The sequence below is a fragment of the Hypoxylon trugodes genome (assembly GCF_022578975.1).
Source record: "Hypoxylon trugodes strain CBS 135444 unplaced genomic scaffold F4822scaffold_2, whole genome shotgun sequence".
NCBI lineage: Eukaryota > Fungi > Ascomycota > Sordariomycetes > Xylariales > Hypoxylaceae > Hypoxylon > Hypoxylon trugodes.
The window spans coordinates 1,824,449-1,842,250 of NW_026250017.1; the positions used below are offsets into that span (position 1 = coordinate 1,824,449).

The 17,802-nt window shown below is 46.9% G+C and overlaps 6 protein-coding genes across 6 annotated transcripts; 3 read left to right on the top strand and 3 right to left on the bottom strand.

Moving 5' to 3' along the window:
- Nucleotides 1–129: 129 nt before the first annotated feature.
- On the top strand, nt 130–2,779 carry F4822DRAFT_390333 (Squalene/phytoene synthase-domain-containing protein). The gene is made up of 5 exons (XM_051457049.1): nt 130–375; nt 429–538; nt 594–649; nt 740–1,666; nt 1,715–2,779. Exons 3-5 carry the CDS (start codon nt 627–629, stop codon nt 2,550–2,552), a joined length of 1,788 nt encoding a protein of 595 aa, XP_051318049.1. The 5' UTR covers nt 130–375; nt 429–538; nt 594–626; the 3' UTR covers nt 2,553–2,779.
- Nucleotides 2,780–2,998: 219 nt separating this feature from the next.
- Nucleotides 2,999–5,524, top strand: F4822DRAFT_390337 (phytoene desaturase). Its single transcript, XM_051457050.1, has 3 exons — nt 2,999–3,277; nt 3,359–3,624; nt 3,674–5,524. Exons 2-3 carry the CDS (start codon nt 3,588–3,590, stop codon nt 5,365–5,367), a joined length of 1,731 nt encoding a protein of 576 aa, XP_051318050.1. The 5' UTR covers nt 2,999–3,277; nt 3,359–3,587; the 3' UTR covers nt 5,368–5,524.
- A 389-nt stretch (nt 5,525–5,913) lies between these two features.
- Nucleotides 5,914–9,277, bottom strand: F4822DRAFT_390341 (Annexin). The gene is made up of 2 exons (XM_051457051.1): nt 7,010–9,277; nt 5,914–6,947 (listed from the first exon to the last, which is right to left on the bottom strand). Exons 1-2 carry the CDS (start codon nt 8,738–8,740, stop codon nt 6,375–6,377), a joined length of 2,304 nt encoding a protein of 767 aa, XP_051318051.1. The 5' UTR covers nt 8,741–9,277; the 3' UTR covers nt 5,914–6,374.
- A 2,179-nt stretch (nt 9,278–11,456) lies between these two features.
- Nucleotides 11,457–13,019, bottom strand: F4822DRAFT_123082 (uncharacterized protein). The gene is made up of 2 exons (XM_051452609.1): nt 11,844–13,019; nt 11,457–11,776 (listed from the first exon to the last, which is right to left on the bottom strand). The coding sequence occupies exons 1-2, from the start codon at nt 12,434–12,436 to the stop codon at nt 11,611–11,613; spliced, it is 759 nt and encodes a 252-aa protein (XP_051318052.1). The 5' UTR covers nt 12,437–13,019; the 3' UTR covers nt 11,457–11,610.
- A 1,933-nt stretch (nt 13,020–14,952) lies between these two features.
- On the top strand, nt 14,953–17,123 carry F4822DRAFT_123134 (GPI2-domain-containing protein). Its single transcript, XM_051452610.1, has 3 exons — nt 14,953–15,515; nt 15,574–16,892; nt 16,974–17,123. The coding sequence occupies exons 1-2, from the start codon at nt 15,188–15,190 to the stop codon at nt 16,734–16,736; spliced, it is 1,491 nt and encodes a 496-aa protein (XP_051318053.1). The 5' UTR covers nt 14,953–15,187; the 3' UTR covers nt 16,737–16,892; nt 16,974–17,123.
- A 306-nt stretch (nt 17,124–17,429) lies between these two features.
- On the bottom strand, nt 17,430–17,749 carry F4822DRAFT_425490 (uncharacterized protein; the record flags this gene model as incomplete). Its single annotated transcript, XM_051460337.1, has 2 exons — nt 17,430–17,670; nt 17,736–17,749. 2 exons carry the CDS (start codon nt 17,747–17,749, stop codon nt 17,430–17,432), a joined length of 255 nt encoding a protein of 84 aa, XP_051318054.1.
- Nucleotides 17,750–17,802: the final 53 nt, after the last annotated feature.

Here is a 17,802-nt window from a genome sequence, read left to right on the forward strand (position 1 = left end):
TTGAGTTAAGACTTACGGGGTATCGATGTATTGCATTGGCGTGGTAAACGGGGTCAGCTTGATAAGCCTGGTAAGGTCCACTAAGATCTTGCATGAAATTAGCGCCATCTTGAACCATCCACCCCTCCCCTTGGCATTCTTCCCCATTCTTCCCATTCTCACCATTTTTAGTATCTTTTCTTCTTGTTATTATTATTCCTTCGTCGGAATTCCATGTACAACACTCCATCATTTCACCGTTACAAAGCAATATAAACAATACAAGTATATCATATAAAGGTCTATGATCTCATACATCTATATAAGTTGTGCTAGCTATATAGATTACCATGGCAAGTATCTTCCTTGTTACTGCAAGCCACGATGGTGATATAAGTTCGGAACTCCGAGATCGACATGGAAGGCCACATGTTCATCTTTGATCGCAGATAAACCGACATTACGATACCCAGCCAGCCAGCCAGCCTGCTGCCTGCTTCATTAGTTCGCCAACCTTCGTCCCTCGTTGCTCCCATCTAGTAAACCTTATAATTGCGTGGTATGTTGGTATGTTATGTCAGTTGATGATAATCTAAGTTGTGTATGCCTGCCAGTAGAAACTTACCGCGTGAGGTCTACCGTCCACTATGGCCTTTGACTATGCTCTTGTGTAAGCTCTATAAAATATCCCCAGAGATCCTTCGGTTTATTAAGTACCCTATATACTATGGAGGTGCGTTGAGGCTAACTCACCGTCTAGACATGTCAAGTATACTATACCACCAGCTATTCTCCTCACATTCGTTCTAAAGCCACTCCTTACAAAACTTGACCTATATAAGTCATTTACGTTGATACTCGTCGCTTTCTTCTCGACACTGCCTTGGGATTCGTATCTAATACGTCATGGCGTCTGGACATATCCCCCTGACGCTATTGCCGGTCCCCGTCTCCTCGGTGTGCCCGCCGAAGAGTTATTTTTCTTCGTAATCCAGACTTACATCACGTCGATGCTTTATATCTTGCTCAACAAACCCATCCTTCACGCTCAGTTCCTTACGAACCAACATAACCTCTCGCCAACGCTGAGATGGATAAGAACTATAGGGCAGGCTTTCTTGATTGGATGTTTCGCCGCCAGCGTGTCTCTCGTAAGAAAAGGGGGCGAAGGGACATATCTTGGCCTTATTCTCATTTGGGCTTGTCCGTTTGCTCTTCTTACATGGTCATTCTCGGGTTACTTCCTGATCAGGCTTCCCCTGTTCTGTGTTGCAACCCCGATAATCGTTCCGACGGTGTATCTATGGGTTGTGGACGAGTTCGCCCTTGGTCGTGGAACATGGGCCATCGAGCCGGGGACCAAGCTTGGCTGGTGCGTATGGGGTAGTCTCGAGATCGAGGAGGCCTTGTTCTTCCTTGCGACCAATACATTGATTGTCTTTGGTATGGTTGCAATAGACAGGGGGCTAACAGTTCTTTACACCTTTCCCAATTCGTTTCCAGTCGTACCAAAACTCCCTTCACCAAGTCTCCTCGTAAAAGCTGCTTTCCTCGACCCAAAGCGATATGATATGGCACGAGTGAAGGGTATCAGAGAATCTGTAAACATACTAAAGCGAAAAAGCCGGAGCTTCTACTTGGCCAGTTCAGTCTTTCCCGGATCTCTTCGTATTGATCTAGTACTCTTGTGAGTAACCTAAAGGCTCTCTTGCATTTATCGACTAACACACTCGAGATATTCTTTTTGCAGAGTCGCAGATGATCTAATAGACAATTCGCACACGGAAAGCGAGGCATTGGCATGGATTAAGAAGTTAGCCAGTTACCTCGACCTCGTCTACAGCCCAGATAGCCAATACCCACCGTCTACGTCTACCATCCGCGACTTTGTAAGAGAAAACTTTCCAGATACGGCGAGATCAGCGTTACAACTATTACCAGCTAAACTTCTCCCAAGCGGTCCGCTCTACGAATTACTAGAGGGGTTCAAAATGGACCTTTCATACATTGACCCCAAGGCACGAGATAATCGATTTCCAATTAAGGATGAGGCGGCCCTTAAGCTATATGCCCACCGCGTAGCGGCGACCGTGGGGGAACTATGCTTGAGGCTTGTTTTTTGCCATAGCGCAACTAAACTCTCAAGCGATACAGAATCCGTTCTTGTGGTCGCTGCCCACACAATGGGACATGCGCTTCAGTACGTCAACATTGCCCGTGACATTCAAGTAGACGCGGAAATGGGCCGTGTTTATCTACCAACTAATTGGCTCAAGAAAGAGGGGCTCATGCCTCAAGACGTTATCAATAATCCAAATCAGCCCAAAGTGGAAGGACTGAGGCAAAGACTACTCGATCGGGCATTCGGGGAATACGAGCTGTCACGAAGCGCTATGTCCACACTTCCTAAGGAAGTTCGTGGCCCGCTAATTGTAGCTATTGAGAGTTACATGGAAATAGGAAGAGTGCTGAGAGAGAGGGTCGGTAACACCCGGCGTATGCGTAAGGGACGAGCAACAGTTCCTCGATTGAGGCGGATTTGGGTTGCATGGAAATATCTCTTGGCTGAATGAAAACGTCTCTTCTCCATCATCGTTGGTTCAAGGCCCTTGGTGGGTTCGATAAGCGGTGCTCTCTTAGTGTAGTTATTCTTGGTGGTAAAGAGCATGGCGATGTTGTATCAGGTAGCTGGTTTCTGCATAGACGTGTCTTAAGACTCCATGATCATATTAATTTATTGTACGCCAATGAAGAATTACACAATTCATAAATATTAATGAATCACAGTGTATAATTCTAAGACATTTCAATCTTCATACCTAGGTACCTAGGTAGTGAAAGTATCGCACTAAGTTCTTTGACTTTCGCTCGCTTGAGACAATACATCCACCATCAGCCAACAATTATATACCTAGGTACATGTATAACTCAACTCTAGCTTATCTATGCAAATGCTATATTCAGGGGATACATCGCGTAACTCATAAACCCGAACTCCGAAATTGCAATGATGAATCATGGTATTGAATCCGGAATTGATAAATAAGTTCTACTCAGTGCTTTTTTTACATTAGCGCAGAAAACATAATGAAGTTCTAGATATGATGAATCAGTACCACATGTCTAGATTATTATGCCATCCGTTCTTGTTAGGAAGGACACGATGCTGTTGTATCTTTACTCTTCGGAAGATAGTCACTTTTTCTATTTGAGGTCCTTGACACGGCCAATTGCACCAAATCACGAAATTAAAGACAATTATCAGTTTATTTATGACATGATGTATACCATCGTATAAGTAAGTTCTCGCTAGATAATCTAGGTTTCCCATATGTATGCATCAAACTTAATTATCCAAGACTAAGACCATCTCATCTAGATTATCAGCCGATTATGCTGCCGCCAGAAGTTAATCGGAAACTATCATCCCAGCAATTAAATCATGCATGGTCAATCTTCAGACGTAGCTTCTTGCTTCACCTTCTCGATTCGCTCCCGCGTCTGCAGCCAACCGCGTAGGTACTTAGCCTACGTACCTAGGTAGCTTTCCTCCATAATTTAATTGCCCATTACTTCTCACTGCGCTGTGTATGTGAGTGAGGTAAAGAATGTCTAAGTCCGACCAGAAGAAAGCAATCATCGTCGGTAAGGGCATCCTAATACCTCACACAAACAAATTCTAATATCATATTAGGAGCCGGTGCTGGCGGCATCGCTACAGCAGCACGCTTAGCGAAATGTGGATTCTCCGTCACTGTACTCGAGAAGAATTCGTTCACAGGAGGTCGGTGTAGCTTGATACATCATGAAGGCTATCGCTTCGACCAAGGCCCCTCTTTACTCCTGCTGCCCAAGCTGTTTAAAGAAACCTTTCATGACCTAGATACCTCACTTGAAGATGAGGATATTCAGCTATTGCGTTGCCCTACCAATTATGCAGTGTGGTTCGCCGACGGTGAACGCTTCGAACTCTCAACTGACCTTACTAGTATGAAAGCCCAAGTTGAGCGTTGGGAAGGCAAAGATGGGTTTCGCAGTTATCTCGCTTGGCTGCGTGAGGCACATCAACATTACGAGTTAAGTGTCTCAGAGGTTCTACATAGGAACTTTATTAGTATTTGGCAATTGGCCGCTCCGCGCTTCATTCTCGCAGGCCTCAAGATGCACCCTTTAAACACCATATGGGGTCGCGCGAGTAAATATTTCCGGACCGAACGACTGAGGCGTGTATTCACGTTTGCGACTATGTATATGGGCATGTCACCTTTCGATGCGCCGGCTACATACTCCCTGCTACAGTACACCGAACTCACGGAGGGGATATGGTATCCACGAGGCGGATTTCATGCCGTGCTCGCCGCTCTGGTGAAGGTTGGCGAGAGGTTAGGCGTCGAGTACCGACTAAATGCGCCCGTCGAAAATGTTATTACACACCCCGATGGAAAGTTTGCAAGAGGAGTACGGCTAGAATCGGGGGAGGCGTTGGAAGCAGACGTTGTGATTATTAACGCGGACCTCGTGTACGCCTATTCCAACTTAATCCCCCAAACACCCAGCATACAAGACTACAGCAAGTCATTAAGACAAAAGGATGGCTCTTGTAGTTCGATATCATTTTACTGGAGTCTGAACCGGAAAGTGCCCGAGCTTCAGACGCATAATATCTTCCTTTCGGACGAGTATCGCGAATCGTTTGACGCTATCTTCGACAGAAAATCACTACCAGAGGAACCCAGCTTTTACATCAACGTGCCTAGTCGAATTGATCCAACCGCTGCCCCTGACGGCTGCGACTCGATTATTGCGCTCGTACCTACTGGTCACCTATCACAGTCGAGAGGGGTTTTGGAATCAGATATTGGACTACCAAGGGACCAAGATTGGCCAGCACTCATAGAACGAGCGCGCCAATGCGTATTGTCTACGATCGAAGCACGTACGGGATGCGAGCCACTAGAGAAGCATATAACTCATGAGATCGTCAATAACCCACAGACGTGGGAAGATAAGTTCAACCTAGATAAGGGGTCGATTCTCGGTTTAAGTCACAGCTTCTTCAACGTGCTCGCGTTCCGCCCCGGCACACGGGCGCGAGGCGGCCTTGCAAACGTTCACTTTGTTGGCGCTAGTACCCATCCGGGTACCGGGGTGCCAATAGTACTTGCCGGAGCCCGGCTCACGGCCTCGCAAGTTCTTAATGACTTCGGGATGCGGGTGCCTTGGCAGGAGAAACCACCCGTAGTAGCGGACCAAGGGATACCACAGACGGAGATGACTGGGAAACTGGATAGGATACAGAACCCATCATCTCTGGGTGCTATCATGTGGCTACTACTAGGCGTGTGGGTGATATATGTACTTCGCCATTGGTATCCAGGTATATTTTAGTTGGAAATTATATGTGTCTGATATCTTAATAGGTAGACAAGGACTACTATTTAGACTAATATTTAGCTAGACCGATTTGACGACGTAGTGAGGTAGGCGACGGAGAAGTATTCGCATTTACTATGTAATTGTAATCAATAAATATTTCAACAAGGACAATAATACTTTAAAAACGACATGTATAGGGGATGCTGCCCCTTTCTGGGCTTGGTCTCCTCCAAAGAGAGACATACATGTCTTAAACAATCACTGGCAAGCAGTCTCATTTCAAATCGCGAATTCTCTAAACTCGAAAAGTCTTCTTAATTATCTTACCGCAAGTATCACCAAGTAAAAGTAATACAATCTCACTCGCACAACATACGCGAAACGCGAGAAGGAATACCTTCCATACCTATCGTTCGCAGGATAACCGATGCTTCGAGTATGATGTGGCGATCACTTGCCGAAACCAAACGGACGTCGAACGTGGTGCCTCATCCGGCAGAAGATCAACCCAGAGAGATTCGTATCCGATTGGAGATTCGTGCTTCGCTTCCATTGGCTGTTATTTTTCTCTTTTTATTTGCTATGCTTTGAGAGAGAAAAAAAAAAGCTGTCCGGCACCGGTTGGGTTGGGTTGGGTCAGCCCCTCCTTCTTATGACGAACCCTAGAAAAGCAACTTCATCTACCCGCCTAGGGCAAGATAGATATTTACATATATCTACTTCCGTCCTATGCCAGCTCGTAATATTCTCCTCACCTGCGGGAAATTTCCCGTATTTCAAATGAACACATTGGCTACGCTATCATGGTAATGTGAAAATGTTATCAAATTACCTATTACGTATATAGAGGTTCCTGAATATCGTCTCGTTCTTCTCCAGCCGACCCTCATAAATATTTTCGCTTCAGCATAGCTCAATCCTCATCACATTGCGCGATTCCAATTATCCAACGCTTCAAAAGTAACTGGTAGGTAGCCAACTTGCTCTCGAAAAAAAAGAAAAAAAAAGAAGAAAAAGGCTTACTCCCTCCTCCGGCTCCTACTCCTCTCTCGGTTATGGCTCCTATCCTTGCTCTTGTGGTCCTTCACCACAAGCAACCCCTCGCTTCTCCCCTTCTCCTTCTCCCGCTCTCTTTCTTTTTCTTTCCTTCTTTCCTTTTCCTCTCGCCTTCTGTGCCTCTCTTCCCGCTCACGCTCCTTGTCGCTCTCACGGTCCATCTCGCGTTCTCTTTCGCGAATTCTCTCCTCCCTCTCTTGGTCGGAGCGTCTGATCTCTTTTGTAGCTTCGACTTTCTCAAAGCTCTTGACGTCGTCAGGCATGCGAGTGACCACTAGTTGCTCGCAGAACATGCCCCATTCGCCACTCGTCCCCTCTTTCACTGCTTCCGCGAGATCTACTCCGTAGCGCTCACGGTAGGCCCGCTTGACGGCGGCCATGTGGTGACGGTCCCAGTGGAAGCGGACGAGACGGGAAATGAGGAGTTCTCGGCGCAAGTGGTCTTTCCTAGATGCGGTGAGAGCATGGTGTAGCAAGAGTGCATCACGAACGGGCTTGTTGATGATGCCATTGAGGATATGAGCCAAGACCTCGCCCTATTAATTTGGTTAGCTGTCTATTTCGTTCCTATACTAGGGTATGGAGGTTTAGTACTTACCACAAGGTTTCCACTCTTCTTGAGCGCGTCCCGAGCGAAGTTGGTTCCGACCACTTTCTCATATAGTCGAAGTACTTCTTTGAGATGCTTGTCACTTCTCGTAATAACGATCTGAAGCATAGCAGTCTCACCTCCCTTTTCGCTCTTGACGGCCTTGTATAGCGCCTCGACATCATCCTGCACGAGCTCGCGATCAATCGGAACCAAACGACCGTACTCGTCCACGTCCTCCATTCGATGCCCTTCGAGCACCATAAGCACCGCGCGTTTGAATTTGTCCTCCTTAAGCTCCGTCTTCATGCACAGCGTTATGGAGTCTTTGTACTTTTTGTCGTTGAAGGCGTCTTTGATTTGCGCGATTTCGGAGTTGGTGCGGCCCATCAAACTCTCGATCAGCAACTCACGACGGGTCTTATCGCCGTGGTACCAGAAGTTGGCCCAGTACGCCTCCGATTCCCACTTACCGAGCGCGACGGTGTAACACGCCTTCATGAGAGTGGGGTCTTCGTCCTTTAGACGGGCACGGATGTGCTTGGCTACGTTCACACCCTTCCGCTCGGCGCCGGTCTTGACGAGCCGCTTATACTCGACGCGCAACTCCATGATTTGGTCATGAGTCATTCCAGGTAAAATTTCAATTAGAGGCTCAGTGTCAGGAGGCAAGTGCTCTCCTTTGAGAGCCTTAGCCAGGCGCGCCGCATCATCGACAGGGTCGTGGAAGCGGGCGCGACGTCGCTTCTTCTCGCCGTTACTTTCGCCGTCGGAAAGGCTAGGTGAAAGCGGCTCGATGTAGTCCGAGGTTCTAGGGCTATCCGAAGCGAGGAGTAACGGCGATGGCATCGGTGACATGGATTGGTAGGTACCGTGGTAAGATTCTAAGAGCGGAGATGGCGGTGCACTGGATAGAGAAAGCGAGGCTGAGTGATGTCCTGTGCTGACGGTCAGCGAAGACATCCGCCCGGTAGGCGGCAGAGGAGAGCGATCTCTGCGACCAGTCGAGTTAGGGTCGATAGTGAGAACCTTTGCGCCCGAAGACCTGGGATCTCGTCCGTACGAATCACGTTGGCGGCGTCCATCAGGCCGGTCTGGGAGTGGTGGCGCATAGGATGCATCCACACGTGGGTATCTCAATATATCGCCTGGACCATCGTCTGCCCACTGACCAGGCATAGAATAGTTGGCCCTGCCGGCATGCGTCGGAGACTGGACGCTCGAGTATTGACTCGTCGCCAAAGGAGAAACAACACTACCATAAGCCAGGTCTTCGTCCAACTTGTCCTTTTTCTGTTCTTTCTTTCTTTCTTTATCGTTGTCCGACTCGCGGAATTTGTTCGCATATTTCGCAGGGAGAATAGCATCGGCACCTCGTCGCAGCGCGTCTTGTGCGACTTCTACCATATCCTTGTCGCTCTTCGATATCCGTTCGGCGCTGTGCCTTGGATACCGTGGATCATCCGAGGCGAAAGAGTCATGGCTAGCACGATAATAGGAAGACTCGTCCGTAGGCGAACCCTGGCGATACGATACACGAGAACCATTGTTGCGATCATAGGTAGAGCGGCGGCTTGCGGGGTCGTTGTAGCTGAAGCCAGCAGGCGGTGAGGGCATTCGCACAGCGTCTAAAATAGAAGGAGATTCTCCGCGGCCACGATGTCGATCACGACCTTCGCTAGTACGTGCCGGGGATGGTGATCGACCGCGCCGAGAGGTGTCGCCGACGTGTAGAGACATTTCAAAGTTTTAGAGATTAATGGGGGATCGGTTGGTGTACGCGTGCGACTCGATTAAGCGGAGTTGCCCCCCAATATTGGGTCTGTCGGTGCTGGGTAGCGAGTTTGACCGCCGGAAATAAGTGGCAGGGTGGTTGAAATGGGCGAAAATGAGGGAATGATAGGTACCGACTGCGGGGTATCTATCACCGACTATCGTTATGGAATAGTTACACTATAGTGAATATAGCTAAGCTTAGTCTTGACTCAAGAAGTAAACAAATAAATAAAAATTAATAAATAGCAATATTATTAAGTTTTAGTGATAGGTCTAAGAGGTAAGTAAATAAATAAGTAAGGATCCTGTCCGAAGAGTTGATTTTTGTTTTGATTTAATTTTGGGTTGGTATTAGATTAGGAGGAGTAGAGGATGAGGAGGGAAAAGGTTTCAGGAACAGGGACAAGCTGAGACAAGAACCTATTCTTTAATGTGACTAGCAAGAGAGAAAAATAATAATAATCTTAAAAGTAAAAATAAAATTGAAAAGGTACCTCTTTTTGTGTGCTGTGCAAAATATGTGCAGGTATGTGTGAATATTAAAGTTACCTACTATGTAGCTACCTTCCTACATACCTTCCCACCTTCCCACCTTCCTGCCTTCCTAGTAAACAGGCGACATACCAAGTCGTGCCTGGCCTCGAACGGCATTTCCTCACTCTTCAGTCTCTTTAGTGCATAGTACTCGGCGCGTACACATGCAGACTAATACTAGCCACATGATACTTTTTCGGTACCTAACTCAAAGCAGATAGGAAAGAGAAACATTTATCCCCGTGAATGGCTTCTTAGTGTTTCTCAACCCGGCTGCCCTGGGCCACTTCTTGGAGGGGTTCCTGTAGTTTGAACTTAGCGGTTCTCAAGTCCTCCAATACGGACAGTACGGGTAGAAGTGCAGCCCTAGCTAGCCCGGATTAGCGCCTCCTCCAACGGTTAGCTGCTTCGTCTACTTGTCAACTAATAAGACGGCGGGTTTATTCCCAATATTGATTACTAGGTACAACATTATACATAATCTGTGCATTGGGGGCCAAAATTCTCGAGATGCAAAGTCCAATCACCGGCAGGTGGTGGCCAACAGAGATGCATGGTCTTAGTAAAGCGGTCTACATTTGTAGCACGTAGGTGTGTACCTAGGTAAATAGGTCTGCAAGTATTTACTTATATGTATTCCCATTAAAACCTGACCGAAGTTGCTATACCTATGGATATATCGTATAGGAATATGTAGGTAGGTATAAATGACTATCATGCGACTCACGTCCTAGCTCCATGTTGATGCGTCGCTGTTGCATCGCTGCAGCTTCATATGTACCATTATCCATGGATCTAGGCATGAATGTGTATGTACGCACGTTCTTCGCCCTTGTACAATTCAACTATGAATGTACAACAAAGCAGCAGGTTTGTTTTTTCCTCTACTGGGTCTTTACGGAGTTGGGCGATGCTCTCTCGTTCAATCAAGGGTATCGAAGTGGCGGTTCGTCTCAGCTCTTCATTTACCTGCCCAATGAGGTGTAATCTTCGTTTGAAAGTAATGTGTCGCGTGGCATTTTTGAATCATTTTTCTGACCTCAGCTTCTGCCTGTTAGGAAGGCAAGAAAGGCCGTATGTGTCATACCTATAGTCTAGTGTTACAGAGGAAGCGTCACGGAGGCAAAAGAAGAATAAAAAGAATTATTCACCTTGAACTGCTTGACGTTAGATGCGTTAGCTGTGTGCCGTGGATCATCGCAAATTGGATCCTCGTTGTGTTAATGCATTAGGGCAATAGGTGTTCCCTCCAATAAAAAATTCTCCCTTTCTAATGGTTGGGGGTTCTCGTCCCTACAGCTCCACTGATGGGCTTGTTCGAGATCATGTTATTTCTATAGTCATGGCATATACCGTACAGCGTACAGCATAGACTCCCCCGGGCATGCCAATTGGGCAGCCTCAAGCTTGCGTGCAGGTATCCGCAGGAACCATTCCAACGCCCAATATGGAGCCAGAATCCATAGTATGCGTTTTCTCTTGCAGAAATAGATCCATCGGAGCTATGCATGCGTACAAATCGGTAGGTAAACAGGCAAGATGAATCGGATGTCCACTGGAGTCCACCAGAGTCCACCGGAGTCGACTGGAGATTGCCTGTCGAGTTTACCTATTCAGTAGCCTTACACATGTTATTTGATGGGTCTTGTTAGAATTGATGATTGACAACGTGTATCGGCAGAATTTTCCTTATTACTGTTTGGGTATGTGTCCATGCTCTCGAAGAAACTGGCACTTATTTTGGATTCGGCCACGACATGCAGATTTAGCACGGGCACTTCGTAAACGGAAAATAGCAAGGGAAATTGAAAAATTTTGTGCATGTCTTTCGATTCACAGTCTGATAAGGTGCACTGTGTATGCTCTCATCTTAATTGGTGAATTCGTTCTATCTATATCGAGCTTTGATCGACTGGCCGACCGACCGGCTGACTTTACAGCAGGTCTTGCCGGTGTCTACCCAGGTAGGCCTGCTAGGTACCTGGGTAGTTAGGTAGAAAATGTAAGAGTCCCCAAATCCTGGAAAAGGGGTTCTCTCAATCCTCGCCATCGGATTGCGTGGCCAGGTTCGTGGGATGCACTTCCAAGCTACTCAAATCTTAGCTAGCTTGTATTCATTCGTGTTTGGCGTCACTCAATTGACGCGGCATGTCGTAACGATAACACCATTCTCTTTCCTCAGTGAAACACATTTTCATGCCCCAGATCGTCATCCAGGGCATATTCCTAAACGCCAAGACCGAACGCCAAGCCCTCTCGTGGTATCATAACAAAAGAAATAATGCTTCAACCCCTGGTCCTCATATTTCTTGGCTTTTCTCATTGACAGTGCTTTGGCTCGAATCCACGCTCGGAGAAGGTCTGAGGACATACGGTTGGTATACAGCTCGTGAATGGGTGGAAATGGCGATTTCTTCATCTTGTAAGCATATGGCTCCTTTTCTAATAGAACTGGAAGCACAGAAACTACAAACCATGTTAGCTTTGCAATTGAGGAAACCCATAATTAAATTGTTTGGGGGGATAGTCGTACGTAAATCGGATTACACTCCAAAGAACCGTTATGAGAAGAATAGCGGAGAGGGCCAGTGGAATGGCGAGCATCACTGTATCTGCGGCTTTGCGCACACAACGGAAATGCAATACATTGTCCTGAGACATGTAGGGAAGATAGGCCCATGACTCGCGTTCTGCCTTGGTCTCCAACTCCACAATGGTTTCTTGCGGTTCGGTCTCCGCCATGTTCGCGCGAGTCTCCTCCCTCATGATGCTTGACTCGGGGAACGGTAGTAACTTCTTGGGGCGCGTTAACGAGTTCAAGAAGCGGAGAACGTTAGGTGTTTCCCAAGACTTGGCTCCGGCAAGATTGTCCGGCATCTGGATGCGTCGGCCATCGTCTGCGACGAAAACGTTGGGGTGCTTCTCGGTTGAGACTCGCGACGGGGAAAGAAAAGAGAGTAGGAAGAGTTTGGTCTTGGGTGAGGCGGTAGTTGGTTGTGCTTGTTGTCGTGCATGTGCCGATATATCGTGTGCTTGGTTCGGAAGGTTGACGGGCGTGGCGACCGGAGCTGCAGGAGCCAAGACGGCCAAGACGGAGACGCACAGGATAGCTGATAATCCCTTCATGATGGATCGTTTGATTTTCTTAGATTTGGATATGTGATCTACCGTAGGGACGGAAAAAATTGGACGCGAAGTAGGTGTAAACGAGGGATTGACAAGAAATAGAAGGCAATATGTATTCCGGAGAAGATGGAGAGAAAAAAACAAGTCAAACGCCGACCGTGACAATGCTCAAGGGTGACTGATATATCTCCACGTCCGAGCGAATTCTGTAACGGGGCAGCTACTACGGCAGTGATGATGTTGCAGTCGATCGACGGAGTTGTTGTAGGGATCAGTAGTACCAGTAGGTAACTAATGAGGTGGGCGGGTTTGATGTCGAGTAAGAGGAAGGTTTAGTCGGGCCTTGGCGATCGATTCAATTTATCCCTTTTGGAAAGGTAGTCTAGCAAGCCAGGTACGTACGTCAGGAACGGCAGGCTAGAGTAAGAAATCGTGTTCGGGCAACGTTTTAAAAATGGTGGTAGAGTGGTAACGGGTGATGGTGGGGGTGATCCAAATGATGCGAATGATGAAATTGGTCTAATTGATTAAGAAGGCAAGAGAGGAGGAGTATGGAGTCGGCAAGGCAAGAACAAATTCTCGGCAAGTTTGGTCTAACTTAAATTTCGAATTAGGTTTCGATAAACGACGCGACGGGGGGCACTTTGTTCAAATGCACGGAGCAGTAACAAGGTGACTACTCGGAAGGCGGAAGGCGGAAGGCGGAGGGTAAGCTAAATAGAGCAACGAAATAATAGCATCCGATCGTTTGGAATGACTCGACCGTTCTTTTTCTTTTCAAGTGACGCAGTTGTGTGAGCAGTGTCAGATATTCCTATTAGAGCTTTACATATGTATGTAAAACTTGGGGTCGATTGACTAAAAGAGACTAAAAAGAAAGCTGATCGGTTTATTAATATGCGGTTAAAATGGGGGGGAGGGACAAAACAAAAATGCCATCCATACATACTTCGTCTTTTGCTATTATTCTATTATTCCGGAGAGGAGACTTTCTTTTCCCCCCTCTAATACTTCCACTATAATTTTTAATGCCTTCCGATGCACCCACAATTTATGAATTATAAATCGAGAAAAGGAAGGGAAAAAAAGATTATTATAGAATAAATATGTTGTCGTTGTGTGGCAATGAAATCCTGTCGCGAAATTATACTTGTAAATAGTAAACGAGTCGGGATCTTCTCTTTAAGATCAACATTTGGTTATCCTAGGATGATGCTGAAGGAGAGAATATGACGCTAGGAAAAAAAGAGCTGCGCCTCACTAAAACCGTTCAAAACTCGCAACTTCGCATAAACGCAGGATTTATCTTGCATCATAGCAAAAAATAACGAAAGTAGATATTGTAAATCATTTGTTCCCAACTGGCGTACCCCGTTCACTATATAACCTCTCTGTAAAGAAGAGTTGGAGAGGGATTGCCGGTAATTGATCAACGTTAAAGCAAACGTTAGTCGGTCGGCTTCTGCATTCTGCATTCCGCATTCCCTATTCCCCTGCGAGGGAGCAGTGGAGGAGCTTAAGCTGTACATAATGCCCCTGGTGACATGGGATTGAGTTTACACTAAGTCATCCGTCGTCCAATGATCATCAAGCGGTGGCCGAATCTGGTAAACGCATGTAGTACTTGTACTCAAGTATCTACTCAATTGTGGTGCTGAGAGAGGCTGCTTTTCCATTTTTAGCCACGTCTAGATCTTCGGCTTCCCGGCTTTAGGTATTAGGTAAAAGGCTTCTGTCTCTGTGCCTGACTGAATCATCGATAATTTAACAAGCTCTCTCCATCTACCTTCCAACAATGGCTAGGTAGGTAGAACATCTATAGAATACGAACAATTGTTCCTAGATCCATAGATGTTCTTGCATCGTGTTGCATTGCGTTACATTGTTGAAGTTTGGTATAGTATCGAAATGTCTTAATAGTACCTCACGTGTCATAGGGGGAACCAAAGCTGGCAAACAAGGCAAACAATAGATGTAGCTGAACTTGATATACAAATTTCTCAAACTAAGACCCAATCCAACACGTGAATATCTCCTGAGCACAACATATAATTAGTTAACGACAGTGGCCGAGATAGTGTGTAGTAGTAGCGAATAGGAGTGATTCATAGAAGCCATGCCGTTGTCTCACAGCACTAGTAAACAGGTTTTGGTGGATGCCATACAGTTTTGTGTTCGTATAGTTGAAATGAGTGTTACTCCTAGTATCACCGCTATATCAGCGTGCTAATTAATTATTCTTACTTTGGGAACACGCGGGTAGCATTTTGATATATGTATGTTGGTTTAACAAGCTTGATATGTAATTCTAGCTTTGTCCAATTCGGATGTTTCTATTCGTCAATTTGCGTAATGACGGTCCTGCCAAAGTTCCTTCCCGCTGTAAAGTCCAGGGATCGTACCTAGGTTGTGGATCCATTGAGGTAGTTAGCAGGTTAGTGGCTGAGGCTAGCTCCCGAAAAAGGCTCGTGCGTGAATGCTCCACCCACTACCCATTCCGCCATTCTGCCATTTAGCTTCAGCTTGCAAGGGGTCAGGGGCACTTGATTCATTACTATTATTTTTTTTTATAACATCCATCCATCCATGTATAACATTTACAGATAGGCTATTACATGTAGGTGCCTAATCTACATACTCCACGCAAGATGTATTCTATTGTACGGCTGTAAAACAGCCCACTCACTCTCTGGCCTCGGTTGTTTGTTTGTTATCCTATCTTAAACCAACAATCACTAGACGAAGCCATAGATGTCCTCTTCGAATCCCAGCTCGGCGACTACCGCCTTGCCAGGTCCCGCACGAGATCCTCCACCGCCACCACAACCCGGTTTAACGCGCGCTGCGACTCTACCCATCGATTTGGCATCACCGCGGTCTGCTCGTTCTCACTTAGCTCCAGAAGATGCTTTCAATACCGCGCTCCCCACCCGACGGCCAACGGGGTTCGATACTAATGGCCTCGGCGAGGTCCGCGCTGAGTCGCGGCCTCGGAAGATGGGCTCGAAGCTCGGGAGTAGGAGTAGGAGTCGACGTCGGAGACGTAATTGGAAGAAGCTACTTTGGGTAAAACAGTCCTGTACGGCATTGCACTCTGACCTGAAAACGCTACGGCGGTATTAACAACCGACTCTCAGACCCAGATAACTACACCGACCAGGCCACCTTTCTCGAGAACCTTCAGCGTAATCCGAGACTTCAGCCATATGAATTCTGGCCCCTCGTAGCCGACTCGACCGTTATCCTTCAACAAGTATGCTCCGTTATTATATTCGTTGTCAGCTTCGTCGGAATATTCCAAGAGCGCGTTTCCCCTGTTGCTGTGGTGGGCTGGGGCAGTTTTGCGACCTTTGTGGGATGGCTATTATGGGACTGGTGGGTGGGCCAGGAAGATGAGGACGAAGACCTTCAGAGACGCCATAGTAACCGTAGCCGTTCAATAAGAGAGCCGAAGAGAAGGGATCGTTCCAATGTTGCGGGAGGAGGTCCTCCATCTGCTACAAGTTCCATGGCGAATCTATCAGCAACGGAGCGATCCTACCCGCAGGGGAATCTAGTAGCCATACGACAATCACACTCTACTTCCGCTACCTCTCTCCAATCTAGTACTTCGCAGGCTAGCAACATGGATCGAAGGTCTTCCGAATCCCTCGAAGTGCCGAGCCACCGCCCGTCGTCCCCTCTACGTCATGGACGAACTAAACTTCGTCTTAGTACGATTAAATCTGCCGTTCTCATCTATTTCACCCTTCTCGGGTTGTCACCTATTCTAAAATCTCTAACCCGCTCTACCTCGTCCGACAGTATTTGGGCTATGTCTTTTTGGTTACTGGCGATGAATATTTTCTTTCACGATTATTCTACCGGTCCCGTCAAGTTCCCAGCCTCGCTCTCGACGAATGCGGCGTTAATGGCGTCCACGGTGCTGGCCTCTCGCCTTCCTTCTACAGGGCAAGTTTTCAGCCTCACACTATTCAGTATCGAGGTCTTTGGTTTATTTCCCGTTTTCAGACGGTACGCCAGACATAGAAGTTGGAAGTACCACGTCGCGTTGTCCGTATTGCTTGTGACGGGCGCCGGTGGCGGTGTTGGCCTGATTCTCGGTGGGGAAGAGGACGGCGTCTGGCCCTGGAGAAGTGGACTCTTAGGCGTATTAGTAGCAGTCATTATCGCTGTCATCGCCATGGGCGGTTGCAGTTGGTGGCTTATCGGGCTTCAGAAGTACAAAAATGCAATTAACGGACCCTGGGATCAAGCAAGGCCAATCATTATTAGCCGCAGGCTTTGGGATGATGAATAGAAATATAACAAAATTCAAGACTAACAATAACGCGATCTCACCAGTGTTCTATTCTATCTCCTTGAGGTTATGGCGAATTTCACAACTCATATATACCGTTTAAAAGCGCAAGCCGTGGCCCCAGTACTTCGAAGTATCTACCCATCATCTGCTTGAGTACGTAACTTTACTCATTCTTCGAATCTTAGTCTTGGCATTATGCTACAGCCATGGGGATACTGACCTCGGGACCCCTAGGCTACAATTTGCTTACCATAGGAGATCTTGCCTTGATCGATGTTCACATCCGACAATGGGTATGACGAGTGACCACCCAAACACCTATTCTTTAGAACATGCTGTGGCAGGTTACACCACTCGGTTAGCAAGTAATCATCATTCATTCACGGATGGTCCCATATAAACCCCGCCATTATTGCCACCCCCTCCGTTCAAGGTACTAAATATTTGAAAATATCCAGGTGTTTATTAACGTCGGATATATTTCTCATTCTCGCACGCCTACTCATTTTCAACTGAATATTTAAATGGTTTTGTATTAGCCCAGAGGGGCGAGTAAGATCAAATTTAATGCAAGTCGTCGATACCCAACCCTCCTAATAGCCATTAGACCGCACACGATGTCAATGAAATCGAATCTTCGTCCCCTATAATTATTTCCTCCCCACATGACACACATTTCTTATCTTTACGCTATCTTTGTGCTGATGTTGACTCCTTGCCTGCACTTGCTGCCTGCCAAATCTTCTCCCAACGCTGCAACTTTTCCTGGATTGGTGGTTTTCCAGAGGGTTCGCCAAGGGCCATTTTTTCGTATGCCTGATTCTCAATCACGTATCTCATAAGAGCCGTCTGTCCGGGTTGGTTCGACTCGTTGTGGTTTGTCTGGTGGGCCTTTTTAGCCTTCTTGGAAGGACCGCTGGACGATTTGATGCTATGAGTACTGGTGAGATTCCGTATCAAATACATATGTAGCCTCTTGGCTAGTTCATAACTTACCCATGTTTCCCCATGGTGGCTTTTATTCTGTCTCTAGATTGCGGGGGGGGTTGACGATATACTTAAG

What these genes read in the sequence shown, in the direction of transcription:
- F4822DRAFT_123134 (XM_051452610.1), top strand. Translation starts at nt 15,188, where the DNA reads ATGTCCTCTTCGAATCCCAGCTCGGCGACTACCGCCTTGCCAGGTCCC. An exon ending in ACTTTGGGTAAAACAGTCCT is followed by an intron (nt 15,516 to 15,573) that starts GTACGGCATTGC and finishes ACCGACTCTCAG; the next exon opens with ACCCAGATAACTACACCGAC.
- F4822DRAFT_390333 (XM_051457049.1), top strand. Translation starts at nt 627, where the DNA reads ATGGCCTTTGACTATGCTCTTGT. An exon ending in GCCTTTGACTATGCTCTTGT is followed by an intron (nt 650 to 739) that starts GTAAGCTCTATA and finishes CTCACCGTCTAG; the next exon opens with ACATGTCAAGTATACTATAC. An exon ending in CGTATTGATCTAGTACTCTT is followed by an intron (nt 1,667 to 1,714) that starts GTGAGTAACCTA and finishes AACACACTCGAG; the next exon opens with ATATTCTTTTTGCAGAGTCG.
- F4822DRAFT_390341 (XM_051457051.1), bottom strand. Translation starts at nt 8,740, where the DNA reads ATGTCTCTACACGTCGGCGACACCTCTCGGCGCGGTCGATCACCATCC. An exon ending in AGAAGAGTGGAAACCTTGTG is followed by an intron (nt 6,948 to 7,009) that starts GTAAGTACTAAA and finishes CCAAATTAATAG; the next exon opens with GGCGAGGTCTTGGCTCATAT.
- F4822DRAFT_123082 (XM_051452609.1), bottom strand. Translation starts at nt 12,436, where the DNA reads ATGAAGGGATTATCAGCTATCCTGTGCGTCTCCGTCTTGGCCGTCTTG. An exon ending in TGGAGTGTAATCCGATTTAC is followed by an intron (nt 11,777 to 11,843) that starts GTACGACTATCC and finishes CATGGTTTGTAG; the next exon opens with TTTCTGTGCTTCCAGTTCTA.
- F4822DRAFT_390337 (XM_051457050.1), top strand. Translation starts at nt 3,588, where the DNA reads ATGTCTAAGTCCGACCAGAAGAAAGCAATCATCGTCG. An exon ending in GAAGAAAGCAATCATCGTCG is followed by an intron (nt 3,625 to 3,673) that starts GTAAGGGCATCC and finishes ATATCATATTAG; the next exon opens with GAGCCGGTGCTGGCGGCATC.